General features: G+C 36.3%; 1 protein-coding gene across 2 annotated transcripts; it reads right to left on the bottom strand.

Annotated features, from left to right (window-relative positions):
• Window positions 1-1,057: 1,057 nt before the first annotated feature.
• On the bottom strand, window positions 1,058-27,884 carry TUBGCP5 (tubulin gamma complex component 5). 2 transcript variants are annotated; one of them, XM_069769963.1, is made up of 24 exons: window positions 27,648-27,884; window positions 24,551-24,604; window positions 24,365-24,473; window positions 21,830-21,926; window positions 21,113-21,223; window positions 20,475-20,554; window positions 19,854-19,989; window positions 18,705-18,822; window positions 17,184-17,273; window positions 16,540-16,633; window positions 15,996-16,242; window positions 15,585-15,787; window positions 14,782-14,897; window positions 13,170-13,438; window positions 11,988-12,186; window positions 10,352-10,540; window positions 9,208-9,390; window positions 8,842-8,926; window positions 8,618-8,738; window positions 7,439-7,617; window positions 6,533-6,658; window positions 5,851-5,939; window positions 3,272-3,372; window positions 1,058-2,131 (listed from the first exon to the last, which is right to left on the bottom strand). In XM_069769963.1, the coding sequence occupies exons 1-24, from the start codon at window positions 27,806-27,808 to the stop codon at window positions 2,085-2,087; spliced, it is 3,204 nt and encodes a 1,067-aa protein (XP_069626064.1). In that variant the 5' UTR covers window positions 27,809-27,884; the 3' UTR covers window positions 1,058-2,084. The 2 variants fall into 2 exon arrangements, with proteins under 2 accessions (XP_069626064.1, XP_069626065.1); XM_069769964.1 differs by lacking the exon at window positions 21,113-21,223.

Genomic DNA, 27,884 nt, shown 5'->3' with positions numbered 1-27,884 from the left:
ACTAGAATTGCCAGAGCTAGATTTTCCACTGTGCTCTTGGGACGACAGAAAAGCAAACAAAGCTCTGAAGCAGGCTGAAAAATGGCATCCAGGCATCACCCACCTCCAAAATGCAGAAAAGTCTCTCTGCAGAATGCAAAGTTAATTCCTAAACAGGAAATTGGGTGAAACAACAAAATCTTTCACTTGTATGGGGTCTTTCAAATAAAATACGTAAAATCTGCAAAGGGATTTACTAGGAATTATAGTTTCAACAACATGAACGATTGAAGGATTTTTTCTGCCATATCTAGCTAATATTATCTAAGGTAAGTCTATGAAAAGCAGTAATTTCACTGAAGGTAACCACTGTGTAGAAAGGAGAAATAAAGCAACCACTTGTTAAGATTTTTTTAAAAGCACAGTGTACAAGACATACATATACTCAAAAAGTAATGAACCAGTGCATACAAGCACTGAAATTTCTAGTATAAAGTATGCCTTTTAAAACTATTAACATGCTATTCATTTTTACTCCGAGTGAGCAAGAAACAGTTAATAAAGAACATATACTGTCTCTGCATGCAATAAACAACATGGAATCTCAAATGAGGACCAGTCATGGTAAACTGGAAGTACAAATTACTTTTGTTAATAGGTGTCCACTTACCACAAAAAACATTCACTTGGAAAAGCGTGTCATGTGGTAGCAGAGGATAATACAAACATAATGTTCTCTAAAGCAAAAACTCAACTCGGTCAAACAAAAAAAACCAAAACATGCTACAGGGCAGCAGAAAGTTTCCCAGTGTTATACTTTAAAAAAAAAAATAAATTCTTTTTCCTGAAAACATTTTATGGCTATAACTTGGAAGAACCTTTTGAGAACTCCTGTTCAAACATGAAACCCAATATACATTTTCATATAAAGTAATTATTTGTTCACAGCTGAAAAAAAAAAGTTTTATAATGTGAGCCACAGCCTCACAGTTGGTAGTAATATACTTCATTTATCTTGCAGAAACAGCCTTCAAACTTTAAGTTACCAACTGGCTTTCAGCAGAAACACACACAATGGTGACATTCCAATTATTAAATCTGGTATTTATTCAAACAAATAAATAAATAGGTAAATGGCTACAATTGATTTTCTCTTTTTAATTGCAAGTGTACCAATGCCAGAATTACAGAGAAACTTTCATGGGGAGGAGACAGGGCAAGTCATCTTGTGCAGAACACATTCCACATGGTAGTTCTCTAGAAATGCACCCTTCTATATTACAATCTACCGCTTTACAAGAGATGAGCTATTAGATGTAAGGTTTGTTTGCAAAAGGCTTAGGAGGAGGAGAATGGTCAAGTCATATCTGACCACCTCTGAAACATCTCAACAATCCAATAGTTAAAATTAATATGTTACACACTGTGATCTTGAGCCTACTTAAACTGACAAAAGTTACCTCTAAAATTAGTAAGCATTTGAACATTTAACAAAAAATATTGGTATTTCATGGTCTGCGATAATCCATTTTGGTAAGTTAATCTTGTATTTTTTACATCAGCTTATTGTAACAGTCATAACTGTTTCGAAAGAGTTCTTAAGAACCATTAAACAAATAAGACAAATGCTTCTTAGCCTTTTTTCAAAGGAAAAAAGGCCAAAAAATTAACTCAACCAACCTTTTGAATAATAAGAATTGAGTCACACCACTCCACACTGCCCTGCGACCTATTCACAGCTGCAAAATTAATGGAAAAAGTAAATCAGCAATTATTCATAATTAAACAAAAAATAAATCCTTTTTACAGCATGAAATACATTTCAGGTATTTTCAAGTAAGACTGTTTACACAGGATGAATGTTACACTAAACGTGTTTTTTGATGTTGAAGCATATACATACAGAGAAAAATACTGCCATAACCAATACACTTAAATACCTGTACAATATTTACATTTTAAAATATTTTACACAGCTCCAAACCGTCAGCATCATTTAGCTATACACATTTCAAGCTAGAGTGTAAAATGCTTACAGCTTTTTAACAAGGGAATTTCAACCTAAATGCTGCTTCAGTTCTTTATTAATTCAATGGACTCAGGTGTTAACTTTGTTCCATGCCAGCCATCAGTGACAAAGCTAAAGATTCCACTGTGAACGAAACCATAAAAAAGTATTAATATTTGCATTTGCAGCAGTCCGAAAATATTTATTGCATTAATCAATTCTGTAGTTTAAAAGGAAGATACCAGTTTATTTTTTAAATTGTAACACTTCAGGATTTAAGACTGTAAGACATTTTATGAATCTCTGTCAGTTAAGACAATATTTCACCACTTGCATCATCAGTTATCCATTAGTTATTTCAGGTGGTAAGAACTGGTAAGAAATTAGCTCCTTTGTTTGAAATACTAACTGCTGTACATGAAAAAAATGAATAAATGTTGTGGGGGGTTATATGCAGTAAGCCATTCTCACAGATGGTTCTTGCAGACAAGCTCTTGTAGACTGAGTAGCAGTGATGTCAGATATTACCTCTTTTAGAATCATAGAATCGTTTAGGTTGGAAAAGACCTTTAAGTTCATCAAGTTGAACCATTAACCTAGCACTGCCAAGTCCAGCACTAAACCACGTCCCTAAGCACCACATCTGCATGTGGTGTAGAAATCTGTTGGAACATGCATCTACATCCCAGCTAACTCCATTCAGCAGTTGCCCCCTTAACTCAAAATTCTGATCAGTGCCAGTCTAAGCTAATTGGCTTAAATTACTACTTGCAGCTAATAACTGGCTGCAAGTAGAAGCACAGACATGTCGTCTTCTACTGTTTCTGCTACAGAGGAAGTAAATTCCAACAGATGGGCAGAGCCAAGAGCTTGGTGCAGTTGCAACTGAGGCGCTATAATACTAAATTTTTATCTGTTCAAGATATATCACAGCTGTCATCCAACAACAACAAAATGAATGCTCTTCTATGCCCTCCAGAACTTAGTTTCATTCATTTGTTCAGAAAACTGCTTGTCACTTGCTTGGCTACATCAGCATCCCCTTGTCAAGAAAACAGGTAAACTGAAAATAGCTGGCATAAAAAAAGCACAGCATGAATACTCTAAAAAAATAATGAAGTTAACTTATTAAGTAAGGCTTCATGTCCCTTTGTGAATACCTCACAAAATGAGGTTCTTTTAAAACGTACTGACAAACATTAAAACAGATTAAAACATAAATACATTCCAAATAAAGCTTGTGTCCCAGTAAGTGCAGGTATGTGAAAAGCCTCATGTACTTACAGTGAGGAAAAGAGCCTCGACAGACAGCTTTGTTGAGAACAGTTACAAGAAACATGTGGCAGTTTTTAAAATCAGATTCCATCTTCTCTATGGATTCCATCCTACGAAACAGTTTAACAGAGGAATGCTTAACAGACAAGCCAGTATGTTATCTTCAAAATATGACCAAAACTTCACAGTAAATGACAAAAGTACTCTTTGCATAGCATCCTGGGTTGAACTTACAATATTTCAGTTATGCCTGTGTATACTACTACTAGAAAACAAAGGCAATTTTGACAGGAGCACGTGAGCACTACCACAATGGCATTAATTTCCTCATCATCTTAGAAATCTCTGCAGTGAGTAGGAGGAACTGTGTGGTTCCAACTGACAACTGTTATTCCTACATAGTATTGTATTTCAAGGCAGCCATTCCTGGTCTCTATTGCTTCAGAGCTCCGTGGGGTAAACCTAACACTACCAAATAAAAGAGGGACATCCACACTGCTTTACTATCAGCCAGCTCTTGAATTCCACTTTGGACTGTGCCAGCTAGCGCTCACCAGAAGAGGGAGAAGATGTAGTTCACAACAGTCACTCTTTTCCTTTTTCCCCTCTCCCAAGAGGATACGGATGAAACTACATCAGCTATGACTTTTTCCTGCCACATCCAAGAGCACACAACCACATGCCCAGTCTTTATCAACAGCCTTCACAAATTATTTCTGACACTTCAAATCAGAAAAGCAGTCCAAAAATAGCAACTTCCTAATGCCACAGGAGAGAGGAATCCAAGTTCTAGGTAGCATCTGTGCCAAAGAGAATTAGTCCTGAAAAACATGGATGTGAGCCAGTCCACACCAGCTGGCCTCAGGGCCAAAGATCAAGCCTTGAGCATTAGACATAGCCTTGGAGACTTGCCTGCTGTCATTCATCCTTCAAGCTACAGGTTACACAAGCAAAAGTATGAAGTAGAAACTGGGAGAGGAGTGGCTGGAGAGCAGCCCTGCAGAAAGGGATCTGGGGATGCTGGTCGGCAGCAGGCTCAGTACAAGTCAGCCGTGTGCCGGGGCAGCCAAGAGGGAAAACTGCACCCTGGGGGGCATCAAACACAGCATGACCAGCCGCTCAAAAGAGGGGATTATCCTGCTGTATTCAGCGTTGGTGCAGCCTCACCTGGAGCACTGTGTGCAGTTCTGGGTCCCACAATTTAAGAAGGATCTTAAAAATCCTTGAATGTGTCCAGAGGAGGCAACAAGCTCGTGAAAGGGCTGGAAGGAATGTTCTGTGAGGAGCGGCTAAGGACTTTGGGCTTGTCTGGTTCGGAGAAGAGGAGGCTGAAGGCAACCTCACTGCTCTGTACAGCTTCCTGAGGAGGGGACGTGGGGAGGGAGGTGCTGATCCCTGCTCCCTGGGATCCAGTGACAGAACACATGGGAATGGCTCAAAGCTGCACCAGGGGAGGTTCAGACTGGACATGAGGAAGCATTTCTTTACCAAGAGGGTGGTCAAACACTGGAACAGTTTTCCTAGAGAGGTGGTCAATGCCCCAAGCCTGTCAGCGTTTAAGAGGCATTTGGACAATGCCCTTAATAATATGCCTAACTTTTGGTTAGCACTAAAGTGGTCAGGCAGTTGGACTGGATATTATTGTAGGTCCCTTCCAATTGAACTATTTTATTATAAAAAAATACAGATCTTATTTTTAATCTTGTCTAAGGGAGGGCTTAGAGAAGAGCAACTGATTCACAGACCAACACATTAATCTTATCTTGGAAATTACAGGTGGGTTTCTAACTTCAATCATGGCACAGAAGGAAGCAGACATCTTTTCTAAAAATCCCAACCATGACACCAATCCCACATTGTTTCTACAGAAGAGGTAGCGTAGACCAAAAACAGCTTCAGATTTTACCACTAATGCAAAATCTGAGCATTTGAACTAATGGAATCAAACATTCTGCATGAAAATCTTGACTCCAAAGTCAATGGCAGAACTTTCATTGACTTCAACAGCTCCACATCTTTACCACAAATTTTTTACAAAGGCTTTGTAATTTGGACAGTCCAGATTAGAAAAATATGGGGGTTAAAAGATTAGATTTAGATGATTTTTTTTTTTAAAAGAAAAACAAAAATCTACTGCCTTCTACAATGAAGGCCAAACTAAATAATCCCACTTTTCATAAACCAATTAATGAATGTCAGCATGTAGCTGCCTACAATTTTAAATCATTGCCAGGAAACGTGATCACAAACCAAACCTGTGAACACCTCATTTTACCATTATGAACAAATACGAAGGAAAAGAAAACCCTCTTTGTTGCTATGCTCTACAATCTTTTCAAACTCTTAGAAGTTATATATTGGCCGCCCTTTTAATTAGAGAACACTGAACATACACTGATACAAGTGCATGAAACTTGTTAATTTCTATCTAAAATAAATTTCACTTTTGCTAAGAAATAGGAATTAGCCTCTGGTATCTGCTGTTAAACACTGAGCAAAGTCCTCTTATTTCACACAAAAAACATCTAAAAATCATATTCTGAGCTGTGAAATTAAGACCACATAGAATTTTAGGTACGTGTACTCACTTCCAAGCCCCCAAACCAGCCTGCCAACGGTCTGCAAACATCAGTACTAAATTTAACACTTTCATTATAGCTTCTTTCACAAAGCTCACCTAAAATAAGAATTAAAACAAAAGGAATAACAGTCAGAAAGTCATTGTTAAACATAATCATTTTCATTATTAAGCTGCAATACAAAGGTATCCCATACCATTTAATCTGATCCGTAAAAACAATCTCCTAAGTACAATGCGATTCTTCCAAATTTAAGATGTGTTTTGTATTTGCTCTCTAATTCATTTCACGGCTGACTATTTTGGTGAGGACTATGCAGAGACAGTATGTGGGATAGAAGGCTACAATGCTATCCATGTACCTCCATTCCCTGCCATACCAGTATGTATAATCCTCATTACATTATCAAGCCTCAGTTTGTTCCAATCCTCCTGTCTCTTAGAAACAAATGAGTCATGTAAAATCCAATATAAAGAATTTAATTTTATCTTCTCTCCTTGATAGAATTGAGCTGAGACTTGCAAGGGAAACTGGATCTCAATGTTAACTCTGGAAAAGCTACCATTTCCTCAAGAGTACCTATCTATTGTTTAGTATGTATGAACTGCAAAACAGACAGCATAACTAGTACTAAACTACTTTCTTGTCCTGCTAAACTCAATATATCAAATACGCCAATTTTTTTACCCACCTTTTCTCTCAGCAGGCAGCGATCATGGATTGTAGACAGATATCTGTAATGAATCTTTATCAATTGATCTAAATCTTTGGCTTCTTCTACCTGATGCTGAAACTCCAAGCCTGTACTGTGAAGAATCTTAAAAAGAAGACCATAGCTATTAAATTTCGTGTTGCACACAAGTGCTTATGACTCTATTCCAATTTTTTTTTTTTTTTAAGAGCCTAAAATTGCCTGATTCATTCACTCTTCTCTCTCAAATTTTAGGCTCACCCTCCAAATTACTATCAATTGCAAAATACCATCAATAGCAAAAAATCTGAGCTCTTCTCATAACTGCACAATGACTTTCCTCATATAAATAGGAATATCATCATTGCACAAGGGCAGACTATCCCCTGAGGAGCCGATTTGGAGTATACTGATTTTATTAAAGACAAAAAAAAAGGCAACAGTAGATCAGATATGAATCTACCCGCAATGCCTGTATATTTGAGAAGTCATGTATACACTTTTGGATCTGTGTACTAGAGATTTTTGAGAAGGATCCATTTAACTAAAATGTCTGTAGTAACACTTTTATAAGCACAATAGCTCTTAGGAGAGTAACAGCTTACAGAAACCTATTTTTACATGACTGTGCTTCAGTCATCTAGCACTGGGAGAAACAGTCAAAAAGAACTAGTAATGTCCAAAGATAATCATATGCTTGTAGAACTTCTAAACCATTTTTTCAATTACTGATTTAAAACCACCAAGTTAAAACTGAAACCTGTTTAGCTCAAAATCATTTTGCAGAAAGGACATTAGACTAAGATTTTGCTTTTTATTTTTGTTTGTTATGTTTTAAAGGAAAATTAATACTGCATCTCCAGTTACAAGATTTTAATATAAATGAAATTGTGACATAAGACAAACCCTAGTCATGATGTAGTTGTGCAGGCTGTTAACAAAATGCATAAGTTTCACTCTTAAGAGGAACATGCGATGTATTTGTTGTTTTATACTTTCTGTTTGCGGTCCAAATAGAGGAAGCGTTCCTTGTTCTAATACAGTTCCTTCCTTAACCTGTGGGTTTTCTGCAGCACAGACTAGTTCTAAAAAGAAAAGGCAAGAGTATTATATTGAAGTGCTTATGAAGACAAACTGTAGCTAAAATGTTACTTAAAACTGAAATTTGTTATTTCTTATTATTCTGCACAAAATAGCGATGTAAGATTTTTCTTGCAATTCAGATGTGTTATTAAAACATAACAACAATATACTGAATAGTTTGATAGTATATGTACAACGCAACTTGATAAATACTACAATAGGAAATACTATTTAAGAGCTAAAGACTATGTGAAAGGATAAAAAAAACAAACCTACATTAAAAATAAACGTGTACAATATCTCCACAAAGGGGGAAAAACTTAAGCACAAAGCCATACCCATAAAGTTTAAACAATAGAAAACCACGTACTTTTAGGAAGAGAATTACTTAACTGATATACAAAACACAGATGAACACATCAACTTTCTAATTTATTTTTCTAGGACATGAAGAGTGTATCTACTTTATATGGGATAGGAAGAGTATAAACATTAACCTGGTCAAGGAGACACTAAGAAATCTCTTTCTACAGTCCCTAAATATTTAAATTGCAGCTTAGAGTATGTATTCCTAACTATCTAGCTTACTGTTTCAATCTTAAAGAGTATTTTTTCCATCTTGTTTTCTTAACTTGTTTGCAAGGTTATTACTCATAAAAACCTGAACTATACATAAAGCAAAATATTAGGGTGTGGCAGACAGACCTTCTTTCAACAGCAAGGTCTGAAGAATGAAGTAACAAGCTTCCAATAACTAACTAGACCTGAATCAAAGGGACAAAGCGAACACATGAATAGTGCTGTCCCTGGGGCTGAAAAGAAGCGAAAAACATGCCCTGCTTAATATATCTAATTTGCAAAGCTAATAGAGATTAATATTTTATAGAACAAAGCAAAATTCTACCTGGTTTATACTACTTATTGCAGAAAGCAGCACACTATTTATATCCTTAGACCACAGAACAAGTTTTTAGAGTATCTTTCATTGAACAAGCTTCTTACCATCAAATCGTAAAACATCTAGACTATACTTGGCCCACTTTATTTGCAGTAGGAGCAGAAAAACTTGATTGTAAATTTTTTGGCACTCTAAGCTTATAACTATATCCACAGGCCAAGGAACCTAAGAAGAGGAGGGGATAATCAAGACAAAAAATGTAAGTCACTTTAATACAACATTTCAAATCTATTCTAGATTAAGAACTGCAGCAGTATTAACTCACTACCTTGTAACTCAATGTCAAACCATCTAAGGTGTGGACAGGGAGTTTCTTCTTTGCTGTATCAACACTTTCAAATATAATAGACAACCTATGCAAGGAAACAAGTGATTTAATTGGTGATAATTGGTTTTAAATTAGTAGTTAGTTTCATTAATTTTTTTTTTTATTTCTTATTGTTAAATACCAACTGTCTGATTTAATCTGGAGGACATGGGTAGAAGAGATGACAACAGCTCAAAACTTCATTAAAACAGATTCATTTAATGACTACACAATAATTAGTATTGCATTATGCAAGTTAAGTACATTAATATAAGTAAGCGTGAAAGATACGTAACTAAACTATATTTTGCAGGATTTTGCATTTACCTTGCACTGTCCTCTGGATAACGTTGCCCAACCGCTTCTTGAAGTTGAACATTTAAGAAAGCAACATTCTGCCAAGTTTCCTTTTCTCTGATTTTGTCAAAAATAGATGTATAGAAGTCATACATGGTATCTCCAGCTTCAAGTAAGAAAAAGTTTCTCATTGCCTGCAAATATTCTACAAGCCTAAATGGGGAACAAACATATAACATTTCCTCAGCCTTAACCATACAAGTGAAATCAAACACAACTATTACAGAAGCAAAAATCTTAAAAACTCTTCACTACAAGAATTCAGTATTGAACACAAACTTAATGAAGCCCACAGTAAATTCTTTGCTTAATTCTCAGACAGGCTTCACATATGTTCAAATAAAACAAATTAACGGAGCCATTTTTTTCCTGTAAGCTTGAACAGCCCCACTAACTTCAACAGAAGTGCTCATGGTATTCAGCTATCTTATGGGCTAGGCAATTTTCAAAAATAGCTTAGAGTTTGGAAACCCTGTCCCCCTCCCTAAACAGAACTTAGGGAAGGAGGTGCAATTTCAGGGAGAGCTCTGTTTTAAGAAGAAATTTTAATATGGAGCCCCAGAAAATTATAATACAGACTTTCCTTTTTGGATAAAGTAGGAAGAACAGTACTGTTCCAACTCTCACAAGAACTGTGACTATAAAGACAAAGTATTTCAGACAGATAAAAAAAAAAAAAAAAAGTGATGACTTATGACCACCTGAAAGGTAAAAGGAAGACACCTTTATACTCTAAGTAATATAAAAATACCACATAACGTTCTTTTGTCTGATTTTAGTTTGAGATTCAGTTATGATTCTATAAACAAATATATTCTGGCTTCCTAAAATTTGTCTTCCAGTTTCAAATGACAACACTATTAAAAGTACTGCTTGAAACAATTTCCTTGTTGAACATCCACTGAAGACAAATGATAGCTTTGCTGTTGATTTAAGTTAGACCAAGTTTTCACCCCAGATTCTATCATGTTAGATCACCCTTTCCTCCTTAATGATTTTATCATCGATTATCAAATTGGAGTAGAAACACAACATAAAATTCCTGCTTTTAGCATATGGCATACCACTGGTAATTGAAAAAAAGTGTTAAGGAAAAGCAAACCTACTTTCTTACCTATAATCCTTCTTTAAAGTTTGCATTAGATTGCCACAGCATTCCAAGTATTGCTTGTCTATGTGAGGATAAAGGCAAGACCTCAATGTCAGTTCAAAAGTCTGGCAGGTCACGGATTCTGAAGATCTATCCACACAAACGTCCCCACCAGTAAACTTCTCGTGAAAGTCACTCTGTTCCAAATATAATCTTCAAAATAAAACAAACTACTTCAGAACCTTCTTCCCTAATTCATACAATATATAAAACAAAAATGTCATACCTTCAAAGATTTTAATCAAAATTGGATCCTCTGCTCTAAAATATATGGTGCAGAAGTAATAAAAGCTGTTTCGTAACTATAGTACATATCAAGCCTTTTAAGTGATCCTTCAGACTGGTTTTGTATGACCAGGCATAAGACTAGCAAAAAGGATGGCATACTGTAATCACATAATTGCTCAAGGAATAATTCTGAAAAAAAAAATCAGGTTCAAACACTATACAGCTTAATAAACAAACCCAGAATCATAGGAACTTTTAAAACTATATTGCGCACATACAGCAGTCAGATGAACTTCCCAGGAAAGAAGAATAAAATTAAAGAACCAAAGTAAAAATTTGAACAACAAAAAAAAGCAAAACCCAACAACAACAAAACCACAAACTGAAAAACAAAAAAACCCACCACACACACAGAGAATTGGTCTGAAGCACCTTAAATATGGGGTCCCTATATGTCATCTGTTATATTATATCATGGGAAGAGAGTATCTGCAGTCTAAACTTGGTAAGTTTAATTATTTTGTCACAGAAAGGATCAAATTATTATAATAATTTGTAAAAAGCTACTTGTTAGCTGAATCCATTGTAAGAGGAAGCCTGGCTCGTATCAGCTATTCGTTTGATAGACTGGATGAGTCAGACATTGAATTCATCTACGAATTTTGACAAATAGAATAGTCCCAAAGAACAAGGGAAGTAATAGAGTCTTATCTACTATTAGTTCTGATTTCTTTAAAACAAACTCCTCCGAGGACTGAAATGAAAACATGTAAATCAACAATTAGTATTTAGGAAAAACATAAATAGATATTTTCTTATTTGTAATCACAAAATAAGTAAGATTTTCAGAGTTCGGCTTTCCTGCTAATTTCCAAGACTTTTATAACCTCTATAGGACTTCCTTCATTATGAAGAATGAAGAATTTTTATGCAATTAACATAATTTTAAAAGCCTTCCAAAATTCAAGTTATTTAAGCACAGCACAACTGAAGGTGCATTCTTCAAACAATATACTTGGTGCAAATCACAGGCATTGTGTACAAACTCCAAGAAAACACATTTAAAAGTTTAGATTTTACAAAAGTATTCACTATTAAAACACTTATGTGCTAAAAGCCTGTTATGATAAAGACTACTCCCATTTTGTACACTAACAGATGTGAGTAGCAGATTCTTCACTGATTTTAATTGTTTTTCTTTAACTAAGCACAAGGGTGGTGTTTATTTAGCTTCTGTCACTGATTGTTGGTGCTCCTTTTTATTCTGCACTTGCTTGTTTAGCAGCAGCAGCAGCAATAAAAATTTGGTCTACCAAACGTCACCAGGCAGAACATTCCTTTTAACAACACAGCAGGAGGATCATTCATTTACCTGGCAAAATTAATAGCCAGCAGTGGGTCATGGACATCATCCAGTTCCAAGTGTCTTTCTGCTATAGACTGCATCTTTATCAGGCTCTGTTTTGTGGCCTGCTGTTCTGTAATAGTATCTGGAACAGACTCCTCCCCATGCCGCAGACGAGACTGCACCGATTCCAAGAACAGTGTATACAAACTCTTTCGTTCAGCATCTAAATTGGGCAACACATTCCACGGTAAGATTTTGTTCTAAGAGAAGACATCATCTGAACTATAAGAAGAACTTCATAGTCCAACATTTACTTGCTAACTTTTAAAATACTAAGTTTAGGCCACTATTCAGGAAAAAACTCAAATACATATTTAAATAGGTATTGCTAAAACGATAAGACTAGTCAAATACCTAAGGTCAGGCATATGTTCAAATGAATTGCTGGATGGGTGTCTGAAATATGAAATAGTTCTGAGACTGCTAGAGAACTTCCTCCTTCAGCTGCAAAGGCAGTTAATTCTTAGCACCTGAAACAACCCTTCAGTATTCACTAGAATAGATTATATTCTCACACCAAAGCAGGAAATAAACCTAGAGTGTCTCCAAAATAATTTAACTATCTCTACTTCTAAACATCAAGAAACAGCAAAACTGAAAACTTTGTTTCCTCAAAAAATAAAAAAAAAAAAAAAAAAAATCAACATTGGTTACACTGTTGTACTATGTTTTATAATCATTCAAGATAAATATCCTAAATATCCAAATATCTGTCATCTAATTATTAGTAAGCTTTTTTTTAAAAAAAAAAAGTTCCACATGCTGTCTCAGAGTTACTCAACCATTTAGTAATGAAAAACAACTATTTATTAAAACAGAACAGTTTTACTATTAGAACATACAAGCTGTTTTCATTTGCCTCATAGCAAAAAAAAAAAATGTTTGCAAGTACATGAAAGCAAGTTTAAGAAAAATTTAAAGCAATAAAAAGCAAAGGGAACACTCAATCTTTATTAACTTTGTTCTTGTCACTTTTTTGCATTGGAAGAGTAACTGTTTTCAATCAGACCTGAAGTTACCGACCATGATAATGACATTCAGCATGGAACATTATATTATTCTAAAACCATGGACACACTACTACAAAAAATACACCCATACTGTTAGATACCCCAAGGTATGATAATCCACAAACTGACATCTCACCTCTTGATGCAGCCTGCTGCGGAGAGCCATCTTTGCATTGAAGATTCTTCAACAGCTGCATGGATTTTCCAGCCATGATGATTTGCTTTAGCACAGGTTTCAGAAAAGAGACCATAGTGTGTTGCCTGCTTGAAGGGGCCTGATCACTGCCAGAACTGGCACTGGCATTATCACTCATCTTCTCTTCATTCTCTGTCTTCTCTGACACACTATATAATGTGTAGGTAGCATACCAAAAATCTCTGTGATTAACTGGAACATTTTTGTTTCTGCGAAGAAATAAAAAAACTGTTGAGTATTTCCCTTTTGAAAACATGAAACTTCACTACTAGAAGATGCACATCATCTTTGCTCTATGCTTCGCCTTTCCCTTAGGATAGCCAACAAGCACTTTCAAAACTATATAAAATAAACTCATTCATATCACAAACTCTCTACACACCTCTAGAAAAGATGATAGCTTTAGCAGGATAAAGAATCAGCTCACAGGAGATAAAACAATCATGTAACCAAATAAACCCCCAAACCAAGGCAAACAGAGTAGTTATAATAAAATTTTTCCAGGAAGTTAACTATTCACAGTGGCATGCATCCTTAATAACAAAATGGTTAATGATTGACTTGCAGATTTATTTAAAACCCACAATGAAGCAAATACTACTGGGAAAGCCGAAAAATTCTAGAGTAGGTGAAATTCAATTCTTAGTTCACTTTGCTTTTTTGTGTTGTTTACATCAGATACACAGCTTGGTCTTTGAAGTCAGATGGAAAACAACCTGAATTAGATAATTAAAATGAAGCACAAATATAAATAAAAGTTGAAATCACCCCTGTTGGTAGCACTGAAAAAACAACTACATAACCACAGAAAGAAAAGTCAAGTAGGACACAATAAGGATGTTAAAGATCTCAGCTACTAAGGATTTATGACAATAGTACTAGAGCTGTTCTCTTACTTCATGCTCACCTTGACCTGCCTTAACAGAGGTTAAGTTTGGCAGATGGGGGGAAATGGATTTGTAATTACGAGCCAAAATTCTAATTTCTATATTCACTTTCCATTTCAAGCTGTCAAAAAAGGGACCAGCAAAACATAGCATATAAACAGAAGAGAAATTAACAGCTCAAATAATGTTTAGGATATGTGCATGTAATTCAAGATGCCACACTAACTTGTGCTACAAGTTGGAAGGAATGAATATTTTAATTCTAAATAGCATTTAATTTATAACAACTATAGATTAGTAGAAAAATTAAAAAGTAAATTTTGTAATTTTTGAAAATGTCTTGGTTTCGAAAAATGGTTAATTGCTTTTAAAAAAGTCAACACACTCAGAGTCAGACTGCTGATTATTTATTGTAGATGGAAAAAAACAAAACCATTGATTTCCATTCCAGAACGATACCCAGTAGGGCTCCATATCTAATGCCATTTTCCTAATGGGAAGTTTGAGAAAAGTTGTAAAAGAATGATAAGAAATTAATTCTACTTAAGTAAAATAACAAACGTGAAATACTACTTTTATTGTCACCCTTTACTTCCTATGTTCTACAGCAGGTTTTGTATTCCTACTTGCACAGCATTATGTGTGGCCAGTATCAGCATCCCTACCTCTGAATGATAAATTCCTTTGCAGGATCAAACAAGTTACCATGGACAATCCACTCATCCACTGTCTGTAAGTATGGCCTCACAGTTTCAACCCAGAGAGAGAACAGAAGGGATACCTGAATTTAAAGAAAAAGTGGCTGAATGTTTTTATACTAAGCATTAGAAGTAATATGGCAAAGCCTAACCTCTTAATTGTACAATTATAGTTTATGATATACATAACCACCCTTAAGAATTTTTAAAGATAAAATGTTAAACTAAAAATTACAGCTTTAGCAGTTTTAATGGAAGCCCACATTGTGCATGCTTCCCCTTGTTACTTTTGTCATCAGACCCAAACAACAGTTTTCATTTTTTTCACTCAGTAAGGGATAGTCATAAAACATTCTGTGGTTTTATAATGCAGAAAACAGGAAAACGAAAGGACACAATGACATCTACTATAATCAACAAGTTACTGTAAAAACCCAGAACCCTACATTTCAGCATCAACTGAATTATGCAGCTGTAGAAATGGGAGGGAAAGCTATTCCAAAGCTCCCTCTTTCATAACAGCTACCTGCCCAATGATTGCCCACCGTCCCTCCCCTCAATCCTAAAAACACTGCCGCTGATCTCCTCATAAATCTGATTTTGTCCAGGTTGAGTGAACTCATGTCAGAAAACAGTAATGCATTATAGCTACCAAATTTGTCCTCAATCCTCAGCAGCATAAGGCTAGTGTACTCCATCACTACACAGAAATTTAAGTTACTAAATTTTCTATCATGTTGTTCTATTAAGGAAGGAAGGATTTTCCCTACCGTTTGCTCAGATGCTTCTCCAACACTGTCATATTCAAGAATAGCTTTGTAGAGAGTATTAAGCAGATGAGATGCTCGTACAACATTTCTAGTGTCAGGTGGCACTTCTGCTACTCCTGTGCTGAAAACTTTGTGAAGTACCTTCAGCTGTGCCAGTCGGGGAGACAACTTATCTATTACTATTGAAAGTGTGACTGTTTTATCTGGAAAAAAAAACCAAAGATGTATAAATGTAACATCCAACAGAAAATCAAAATTTTGTCAGTGTTATTAATGAGGTTTTAAAATGTAGCATGGCATCTTTCACAGTTTCAAAATGTATCTGCATAATGTTTTTCATGTTTCCCTCTTATAAAAATTTCCTTGTGTGGGCCCCCTCCCCCCCGTTGTAAAATTTCCCTTGCACTGTACCTTTGTTGATTATGCATTTTTCAATTTCAGTAAGCTCTTCTTTAAAGCTAATGAAATATTTATACAAGGCCCACATAAAAGCTTGGTAGGTTCTGAATGGGGCTTCGGTAGTTTTCTTTGGAGTGGAAACTGTTCCATGTATTATGCTTTCCGGGCTGTGTCCCATCACTTCATCAATAAACTTCTGTAGTCTAAACACAACTTGACCATATGCCGCTATCTGCTCCAATACAGATCTCAGGCAATTCTAGAAAAAAAACAAACAACTTTTTAGAAACATCTAATAAAAATTTGTATTTTATAAAGCCTAAAAATTAAATCACAAGATATTTCTATGAATTAAAATACGATAAAATTCTACCATCTCTATAGCTTCATCACATTCTCAGATATAGAAACAGTCCATTCAGTTTTATTAAGTCAGATGTTCTTAATTTAGTCAAAACATAATTGTGGAAATGTGATTTTTCCACAAGCAGTTTAATTTCCTATTCCCCAAAATTACGTCTTCCTAATGACAGATAGAGATTCAGAAACAACTTACATGGGTTAAATGAGTTACAATAATATCATTCCGCACAGACACTTTTCCATCATTCAGCTGAAATATAAAAAGCTTTTTCACTCCTGAAAGTAGCCTTGAAAAGAAACAAAAAGAGTAGTAATTTTCCCCCCTTAACAGACTCATAATTATATAATTAATAAAAGAATTAGCTCTCCCTTGCCTAAAAGTTTCCTTTCTTCAAATCAAAGGGGACCACAAATCAACTACAATGCTATTGGTACTGTAAGCTGTTGCTAGAACAAGAACAATAAAACACTGGCATCAAGTAAACATCTCCTAAAGTTCCTTTCTAGTTGAGATAATTTCCAGCTATAGGATGATTCAAACCTACTTTCTAAAATTGGACACTGTATTAAAAATCCACAGGGGCAGGACAAGAACAAGTTGGTTCTTCTTAACAGTTAGACTTGAAGAATCAATGCATATAAGAAGCAGTAAGCTACTTCCTTCTTTGTGAATCCAAACAATTAACAGACATAAGCAGCATCTTTACTGTCAGGAATGGTGCAAGCTAAAAGATCAGTAATAATTCTTTCTTCAGACACAACTTCAAAGATAAAGCTCTTATTTCCTCAAAAGAAATACTAAAAGTTGAAACGCAAGCTTTTTGATATTGGTCTTACCAAAGAGTTTCCCGTATAACCTGAGTTTCAGTGACTAATGTTCTCTCTTCTGGCACATATAAAGGATCACTGGTGTACAAGTGGTGGTCCCTTAGAAAAAAGGAAATGAAAACAATTTAATAGTTGAAGTAACACCTGAATCACCTGAAAGTAAGGATAAAGCAATAATCTTAAGGCTCAGTTTTGTTCTAATTATATCTGAGTAGATTCAATGTTCATGGGGGCATTTTAAGTATATAAACAAAAGCAGAGTTTATTCTCATATAGTTAAGCAAACTACCATGGAAAGCATTCTAATATCATCTAGTCATACATAGCAAGACAAGCAATTAATTAGCAAATATCTGAAATACTGAATCTGGGTTGTTTTGGTTTTTGTGGGTTTGGTGTTTTTTTTTAAAATTCTTGATCTTTGATTATTTTATTATTTCACATTCAATGCTGTGAAAATTTATAGAGTTACTTTCTGTTAAAAATGCTAAGCTAAAAAGTGAAATATCCACTTCCCTAACCCATATAAGAAAATTCACACTTTAGTGCAAAAGTTTACTTAAGAAATGGAAACTCTCACAGCCACCTAAGAACTCTCCCTTACAATCCTGTGTCATGCAATTCTTTGTATTTTTAATACAGTATTTTTAATATTTTAGCAAAGTGTAGAACAATTATTTGTATTTGTAGTATTTTGACTCATTAATATCGTCAGTGGCAAAATGTATGTAATCATGTTCAAAATTCAAAAATCCAATTAAGTAATACTGGCTATACAGCATCCATATATATAACACACATCTGCTAACAACATTGCAACAGAAACAGCACTGCTTTATGTTACTGATTTCCTAATAGTAACTGCAAATTTTGGTTCTTAACTGGCTAGGATAACCAACCAACACTAAAAAAATGTAAGTCCTTGATTAAGAAATTCATTAGATTAAGTAGCCAAAGACAAATCTAATGATCTGTACACTGATACATCAGAATTTTGGACAGAGGGAAGAATCAGGCGCTTTTTTTTTTTTTTTTTTTTAATTGACCTTCCTTCTCATTTTCTTTCTAAACACACAGCAGATCACAACAATATACTGCTTTATGTTCCCTTCCCAAACAAAATCTGTGTTTAAGACTAATGTTGTAAGGGATGCACCAAAAACAAAAAGTTAAACTTTAGGGAAATCCTCACTTCTAGGGCCACTTACAACCCACCTGTATTAGTTCCTCACAGACCTTCATAAGTGTTAACCCAAACAAAATTCAACAATAAGATCTGCTTCTTTGAAAAAGGAAAACCTCTCTCTGATATGACAAACATAATAAAAACTAAATTAAAGGAAAAGAATCTATTAATAGAAAAAACAGCTTGTTTGTTCATCTTATTAATTTGTACCCTTTTAATTCTGTTTTTAACTACATCAGTAATAACTATGCTATCTTTATGCTTCCACCAAAAAGATGCTTAATAAAGTAATTATTTAGCATTGTATGCCAGTAAGGAATATGTAAGTGATACTGTTTTCTTACCAGACTGCAGCTAGGTTGGAATGCAAGTGCAAACTATGTGAAAAGCGAGGAGCTCTTCCTGTCCAGTACTGAGGAACTACATGCTGCTCCAGCCAGCTGCGGGCATCAGGTTCACCGACTGTGAAAACACTTGACCATCAGGGGGGTATTTTTATTTATTCAGGAAATGCTTATGAAACACAGCAAAAACTTATTAATAAGCCTATCCGCTCAGCTGCAGAATCACAGATCTTTTCAAACAAGTTACAATTTACAACCATTCACACTTTACTGCACTCATTTATAGGATACCACTGTGCACAAATTAATTTACATAGAAATGCCTCAACTCCTAAAAGCTGCCAAAGTCCTAAAAACTAAACTTGGAGATTTACATAGTTTCCAGTTCTTCCTCGGAAAATGTGCTTCTGTCTCAGGCAATTCTCAAATGATACATACAAAACCAAGCTGACTTAAAAAACAAACTGCCAGATATCACCAATTTTGTCACTATGTTCCTTTTTACTATGCATTTAGTACACTACCTTTTTTTTTTTCTTAAATGTGATTATCAAGAAAACTTTACCTAATTCCAGTTAGATAGCTACTTCTTATACAACATACGAATATTATGCAGTCTTCTTATACAAGGTATCCTGTATCCTACAATATTCTATGTGAAAATATACAGCTACAGTTAATATTCCCTGAAGCTATCCAAGAGTAAGCCACTAGTGTTTTAATTACATAAAACTATTTTTTAAAAAAATGCTTCATACCCAGAACTGAGTCAACTGTTTCTGCTGTCAATCAAATTTTGTTTCAGCATTCTGATACTTAATAATAAAAATTTACATTATATCCATACAAGTACATGCTACATTTACTATATAAGTTTTCATTTCTATATTGGAATATCCATGTATATTTCCACAGAAATAAATAGAATCCTTCTCTATCAGCAACAACAGAAATCAGATCAAACCTTCCCTATTGCTTCTTTACTGTTAAAAATAAAAAAAGCAGTAGTGAACAATAAGGTGATACCGTAAAACTACAATTATAGGTCTAAAACACAATACCTCACTAAAGAATAATAAACAAAGCTGCATTAGCTTGGTAAATTTGAGTATGTATGACTATATCAGAAGAATTATAGCTTATTCTAACCTTTCCAGGAAACATTAGGTACTGTTTTCTTATTTGGATCTTGGTCTTCTAAAGGTGTCCTGTCTACTTGAATACCCGAGTCCTCCCTGCTCAAAGGCTGAGTGTCTTCCTCTTCTTCACTTTCTCCAGACCAATCCTATTAAGTGCAACAAAACCCAGTACACTTCAGTACAACATAGCAGACAGATCTATCATCACTTTCTATTCAAGCCAAACAAACTATTCTCTCTTTCTTCCACTATAAATTTAGGACACTAATGTAACTGTCTACCAGAGACTGGTTTAAGTTATACATAACATTAATACCCGGACAAATGAGAGAACCGGAAAAGATCACAGAACTACAGCAAGTTCTGATTAGAAGCAGGCAGGAGTCAGCAGAAGGAATCAGTTTAGTTGCAGGATTAAGTCAAAACATGGTGAAAACCAAATGCATTTGTATTACTGTTACTCTGCTTAGGTCTGTGTGTATTTCATGGTATTAAGTAAGAAGCAACATATTAGGGAATCCTGCAAGAATCAACATGCTGAGCATACAAACTAGGACAACTCAACCAGGTCTCTAACATACTTCAAACCGGATTATAGAGTTTGGGTTTTTTACCTTAAGAAATTACTTACTGGTGTATCTACACCTGGGCCAAAGTAAATTTCTTCTCCTTCCATCAGATACTTTCCCCAGTCAAATTCTTCTTCCTTTTCTAAGAGAAGTATAAATATAAAAGTAGTAAGTAACACATAACTCTGACTTTCTTCGCCTCTAAAAACATCTCCAAAGTTAAAATTATCTTGTTACTCTAAATCTAAAACAAAAGGCATTCCCTTCCACTTAAGGTTACGCCACTGTTCCTTTAACAAGGTTATACATTTTCAACATATGTAAATTGTGACATATCAACCATGTACATTCCTTATTTATTAATTCTCAAATGTGTTGCTTATACACTCAAAATATGCAACATAGCGTGCCATCAGCACATTTATCTGTACTATGTTACACTACCCTATGCTTCAGTCTGGGAAAAACATGCAAGAATGCAACATATCCCTTATAGGGACTAGTCCCATTTAGCTCAGTGGAAATATTCTAAATGTATAATTTACATATGCACAAGGATCCTGGACTGTAAACAACATAAAGCAAGAACTGTCTTACTCTCTGGAAAAGACACCACATATCCATGATGTGATGTGTAATACTTTAAAAATAACAATCACACTTACAATATATTATATCTTAAACATGAAGCTTACTCAACTGTAATTAGTGTTGTTTGAGATAACCTCTTCATATTCACATTCCTGGAATGGGCTGAAAGTGCATTCAAAACACCGCCGAGGGAATGTGCAGAGATCATTCAAAAAGGAATCTTAAGATGCAAGATTTTCTTTAGGTTAGTCTGAAATATTCTTCTTTCAGTCTATGATACAACACTGTAAACAAATGGGGGATGGTATCCACTCAAACTTAAGAACAAGCCTCATTTTTAGGCACTGAGTGAAACAGTCCTACTTTAGAAAGCAGGCAGCTGGGTGGGACCTCCCTCTTGAAACCTTGAAAGGTATCTCCCTTTCCTTGACTACATAGGGAACATAGGAATTTACATCACCAAAGCTGTTTCAACAGACCTCCTATTGAGGTGCAAGACAGAGACTGAGGATAGAAACCCATTGTCTGTCTTTGAGCATGTAAGCACTGCTGAACAGGTGGAGAATGTTAGTAAGCGATAGCAGTAGAAGTCAAAAAGAGCTCCCAAGGTACTCTGGTGGCTGGAAAACTTAATTAGGCAATGTAACATAAATGGGGGTAGGAAAAGATTTGCAGGCTATTTTAAATGTATAAATCATAAAAGACAAACAATAAAGTGCCTTGAAGTAAAGTAGATAATAAAATGGAGAGGAAAAATGTCCTTCTTATCAGATTACATTAATGGATTGTATCTTTCATAAGCAATATAAACATCTTGTAAACTTACCCACTTCTTTGACTCTCGGTTTTTCCACATAGGTGGTGTTGGATGGAGAATCAGACAAACACAACAGAAGAGACAGTATGGAATAGTGTGTATCTGTCTTTAAAACACATTAAAAAAAAAGCAGGTCAATAAACAGTCTAAAAGATTTTGGTTAGGAACAATCAGCCTATTAACTGCATGAATGCTCCCCATTAGTTCCCGTTCCCCAGTCCTGAATTACAAAAGTAATATCTGCAACATGATATTGAATGTTATCCATCCTCTTTTGTCTACTAATTAGCCAATCAATATACAAATAGTTCAAAAGTAGCCACAACATAAGCTGCCTCTTACTGAGCTGATAATCATAGAATATGGAAAAGAGATAAGATGAACCCTAAAGTACTGTGAATGTAAGAAGTCACCAGAGGACAAGGGATAATGGACAGCTACATTAACGTGGATGACATGGAAGGGCGCAGGTAACAGGCCTGCAGGAAATCAAGGCTTAGGTTCCCTTCTCATATGGGTAATTATTTCAAACAGAGGCTAAAATGAAGTTAGCTAAAGCACTTTGCTAAAATCACTACATTTTAATATCATGTTCACATTATCTTCCCTCATCTGAAAATCTACACAATGCATCTTTAACTCCAATATTACACCAGTGCAGTTGTGAAACAGAGGCCTTTAATCAGGTAAGAGTACTATGCCAACACTGGTATGCTTCAGACATGTATGTTATCATCTATTCCCTAATATCAGCTTACAGCACAACCATTTCTTACTCAAGAAAGATTTTTCTTTGGCCTGATTCTAACTTTCCAAAGTTCTTCAGCAGACCATTTCATATCTAGACACATGGAGACTCTACTATCTACATCCTATGTACTTTGACATACATACACACACTTACAAAGCTGTTTCTAAATTAGATCCACTTGTATTTAAAAAAAAAAAATTCAAATTGCTGATAAAGCAGCACCATATTCATCTAGTATATATGGAATATAATATGTTCCTATTGAACATTACTGACTCTACAAGAGTTTGTCAAAGAACACCAGTAGGTCATTGACAGAATCACATGTGCAAGGTGTTGTTTCACTTACCAGTTATAAAACTGATAAATACTCAATCTTCCCAGTTACGTGCCTCTGCTAAAAACTAAATGCAGTTTAACTTCCCAAATATGAGATATCATCTACCTCCAGCTATATCCCAATTGTACTTTCAAAATGGAAAATAAAAAATTAAAAAAAAAAAAAGGCGCTTTCAAATCTTAGGATACTTGCAACATTCAAGTATTAAATGCTTGCTTGGGGTTTTTGGGGGGTTTGTTTGGTTTTCATTTTATTCAACTCTCAAAACAAGCACAACTAAAGGTACTTTTTCAAAAATCTACAGAGTACAGTATAATCATAGAATGGTTTGGGTTGGAAGCAACCTTAAAGATCATCTAGTTCCAACCCCCCTGCCATGGGCAGGGACACCTTCCACTAGACCAGGTTGCTCAAAGCCCCATCCAACCTGGTCTTGAACACTGCCAGGGATGGGGCATCCACAACCTCTCTGGGCAACCTGTTCCAGTGCCTCACCACCCTCACAGGGAAGAATTTCTTCCTTACATCTAAATCTACCCTTTTTCAGTTTAAAGCCATTACCCCTTGTCCTATCACTACATGCCCTTGTAAAACATCCCTCTCCAGCTTTCTTGTAGGCCCCCTTTAGGTACTGGAACACTGCTATAAGGTTGCTATAGTAACTGAAGATATGTGTAAGCTATTGAGGGTTCCAAGGTTTTCTCCACAAATTAGAAGAAATCTACAACAGTGCAAAGAAAGGTAAACATCAGTTCAATGAGAAGTAAAATTGGACTTCAACTCAGAACACACAGCCCCGTTAAAGAATATCATTATATGGAGCACCACCTCTTAAATCACAAGCTTAAATTTCACAATAGTAGGAACTTTCAGTTTTCAAAGATCAAGTTCAATATTAAACTACCACACTGGAAAGTGTCTAAGGGAGACAACTTTTGCCATATCTATCCAACCCATATCCTAAACTGATTTGATGCAAAGTGTATCAAAGGTGAAACGTATACATAGTCTCAGTAAGGAAGCTACAGACCAGGAGCACTCCATTTGGAAATACTAAAATCAAAACATCCAGAAGCATTACTTAAGGTAAAAAAATTGGGCAAAGAGTAAGAACCACTCAGTTCGCTGCTGGTTTAGAACAGACTGGGATCTAGATTCATCTAGACTCTAGCTACAACATTTGTACAATGTTGACCATAAAACATCTCTGCAATGAGAAGATGTCCTTTAAGTCGTGAAACTGCACATGCTGAAACCCTGACAAGACAATAAACACATTTCTAAAATAAATGGTGAAACTAAGGAATACAACCCTGAAAATCCATGACCTGAACAGCAACTGCAAACCCCACTGCTAAGTCATCTGAAGTTTCCAACAGAACATTACCTTCCATTGTCAGTATAAATGCAACAGTACTGGAAAAAAAGACCAAGGAAATTGCAACATACTTACCTTTGTTTCTTCAATACTTGGGAGTGGTGAGTTCAGAAATTTTTCAGTTAGTCTTTTCCAGCTTGCAGCTTTTCCAAGGTCAGAATGAACTATCAATTTTTCATGTATTCTAATAAAAAAAATAGTATCAAAAATGCTTCAAAAAAGTTAACTAATACATTATTAATCCATAAGCATAAAACTTACCCTTCTATCGTCCTCTCTACTTTGTGACTGTTCACATCAAGAAAACGGTGAAATCTGTGTAAGAAATCTGTATTAGAATATGTTTAAAAAGGAAGCTTAAGTAAGGAAGAAAATAAAGCTGATTTACTTATACGAGGACAACATTATTAGTTTAATAACACATGCTTAATTCAGCAACAGCATTAAACATCAACAAAATGTATTCTTAGTGTCTCTTAGCTCAAGAAGGATTAACTACAATTGACCTTAAAGATTGAAAAATGGAATGCAGGTTACATTTAACCGGCACTTTAAGCTGAACTGAAAATTACTACTGTATCAGAAAACTAAGCAATTAAAGTACACTGCCGGTTACATCAAGTGGAGCAAGGAGATCAAGAACTGTGTTGTCAAAGGCATCTTGTGTCAAATGCACAAAAATTATCTGGGACTTGCATCACAAGCACAGGTAAAACTAACACCCACACGGGAAGGCCTCTAAATCCAAATGAAGCTCCTTTATAAATAGTAAAGGACAGTGCCTAAAAGAAAAGGGAGCTTAATCAAAATACAGACAGACATAACGCCAAAGGTAGCACATATAGGGACAAAATAAGAACTCATGAAAGGTAAGATGGACTTTGCATAAGAAATTAGAATACGAGTAAGGTTCTTCAGTTATATAGAGGACAAAAAAACAGGGAATGGGATGTGACAGCACTAAGCACAAGGTCAAGATACTCTATATATAGGCCCTCAAAGCCAACCTAGTAATTTGCCTCACCTTGCAGCAACAACTGTACAGAACACAGGGGTAAAACTCTCATGACCACAGACAGAAATGAAAACTACTAGAGCTAAATCAGGAGCAAAAATTAAGCTAAATAGACTGAATTTGGAAAGAAAATCTAAAGTCACCTCAATGTCAAAGTAATGAACTAGAAAATGAAACTGTAAGGCAGGTACAAGGATTTTTCATAAGTATCACTGGAGGATGAAGATATGTCCGTATTAAAGAAAAGAAAAAATTACTCTGTTAACTACAGATCCGTTAGTCTGATTTCAGCTGTGTGTAAGGCTTTAGAGTAAAAGCACGATAAAATGTAACATTGACTAGGTAGCTGACAATTAGGTTAAGAAAATACAGCTCATCTCATTTATTACACCACATTAGCTTATAGTGGAAATCATTAGTTCAAACGTAAAATGGTGGTAAGTACAAGAACTGGGAGATTTATCACAACACACCAGAAAGACAACAATATAAAAAACAAGCCAAGAATCTGCACTGAAAAGAAAAATTAAACAGAAGGGAAGTTATTAGTGAAATTCTTTTAGTCTATTACTTAAAGCTTTAATTTAATGACCCTAACACACACATACAGAAAAAGTATCAATTTTTTTTAGGCAAGTTGGGAACATCATTAATACAAGAGGATGACCGTGCTGCATGGAAACCGATTGGTCTGAGAACTACAGCATAGAAACATCATCAAATCTAACACCACAAACCACAAGATTCACAAACTTGAAACTTAAGAGAGTTTCTGCTACAACCTAAGGTCTCACAATTTGGAAATATGGTATTAGTCAATCTCAGGCTGACATTCCACGCACATTTGTTAGACAACAATTCTGGCATAAAACCCTTTCTCCTCCCAACCCTCCCTGTCAAAACAGTTTGTTGTCAACTCTGCACCATCTCTTCTGTTTTCCTGCCATGTTGTTTCAAAAAAACAAAAACAACTTAACAATTCCCCAATCTAAAAGAGTACACAGCTACACAGAAGGAAACAGAAGGAGAGATGGGTCACCGAAACAGAAGGAGAGATGTCACAAGAGGAGATGGAAGACAGGGCACATACACCTGGCTCACGAAACCCTGCCACCATTTTCAATCTGCAGACTCAGAATAACAATTGTTACAAGCAACTATTTTGATGCAGCTACAAAACCAATAAATGCAATCCTATGATGCATTACACAAAATATTTCTGGTAAATATAAAGAACACAGGGAGACAGCAGATACAAATACCACATTCCTACATTCCCAATGAATACAACTAGCCTCCTCAAAATTCAGCAATGAGTTGAACTTGTCAAAACACCAGCTACAGGTCAAACTCAGCTCTCCCACACCTCAGACTCACCTTTGCTGTTTACCAATGGTTATTCGGTTGTTAAAATAGTCTTATTTGAGCCTATTAGTAGTTAGGATTCACAGCCTGACTTGATGCAATGCAGTTTCGCTATTGCTCACCCCCCAAAATGGATTTAAACAGCATAAAAAAAATGTAAGTAGCATTGATTTTAAATGGATTAAGTACTTGCTGCATGAAGTTAAGCAAGTACGTAAGACTCTGAAAAGGCAGCAGTTAGTGACAGTATGGGAAACTGGAAACAGATCATGTAAAAATTGGCAGCAGACACTGATACGATAACTGTAATAACTGAAAAAGCAGTGTGTAAAACTAATAAGGACATTTTAGATGGCAGTGTAATAGAATTAAAGGGATACAGGTAATATATACCACAGGTTAATAAAGACCACGCTCATGACAAGCTCAAATAACGTCAAACACATTATCTTCTGCAGATTGATAACCTTTCATATAAGCAGCTCAGTATTCTTGGCCAGAAGCTTTATCTCGATTCGGTGGAGTCCTCTTTACTTGCTCTTTGCCTTTAATGACTATTTCTGTACCTCCCCCCCAACAACCCAGTTTTGGATGGCTAAATGAAGATGTTGAAAGACACCTTTTTACGGATCAGGAGAAAAGCCCTAAAAGACCGAGGTTTAAACGTGAGGGAGTAACAGCCGCTGGCCCTCCGCCAGGCACTCGGCAAGCGGCCCCCAGACACCGTGCGCGGAGGGTACGGCGGGGCACGGCCCCTCCGCCTCACCCCAGCAGCCGCAGGGCACCCTCCCCTCGCTTCCAGGCGAGCAGGCGGCTGCCAGGCGGGTCACGCCACACCGCAGTGCCCCAGCACAAAGAGGGGGGCCGGCCCAGCGCCGGGGGCTCCTTCCCTCGGCAGCGCCGGCGGGGGGCGAAGGGCCCCGCTCGCTCGCTCGGCCGCGGAGCTTCTCCCCGGGGCTGGGGGTGGCGGGCGCTGACCTGAAGTTGGACCAAGCGAAATTCAGCGCCGTCTGGAACCGGCCGCCGCCCAGCTCCTCCTCAGGCAGGCCGGTCACGCTGCGCACCAGCGCGCGGACGGCCCGGTCCTGCTCCTGCTCGAACCGGCTGCGGTGGCCGGGCGAGACCAGCGGTGCCGCCATGGCCGCGGCGGGCGGGAAGGGGGCGATACCTCCGGGGGGCGACACCGAGCCCCCCCTCACCGCCGCCGCGCGGGTG

The sequence above is a fragment of the Haliaeetus albicilla genome, chromosome 25, assembly GCF_947461875.1.
Source record: "Haliaeetus albicilla chromosome 25, bHalAlb1.1, whole genome shotgun sequence".
Classification (NCBI taxonomy): Eukaryota; Metazoa; Chordata; class Aves; order Accipitriformes; family Accipitridae; genus Haliaeetus; species Haliaeetus albicilla.
Note: the sequence above shows the minus strand (reverse complement) of the source record. Positions and strands in the feature narration are given on the sequence as shown.

What these genes read in the sequence shown, in the direction of transcription:
- TUBGCP5 (XM_069769963.1), bottom strand. Translation starts at nt 27,808, where the DNA reads ATGGCGGCACCGCTGGTCTCGCCCGGCCACCGCAGCCGGTTCGAGCAG. An exon ending in ACCTAATGTTTCCTGGAAAG is followed by an intron (nt 18,823 to 19,853) that starts GTTAGAATAAGC and finishes GTGTTTTCACAG; the next exon opens with TCGGTGAACCTGATGCCCGC. An exon ending in TTGTAACTCATTTAACCCAT is followed by an intron (nt 16,243 to 16,539) that starts GTAAGTTGTTTC and finishes TTTTTTTTCTAG; the next exon opens with AATTGCCTGAGATCTGTATT.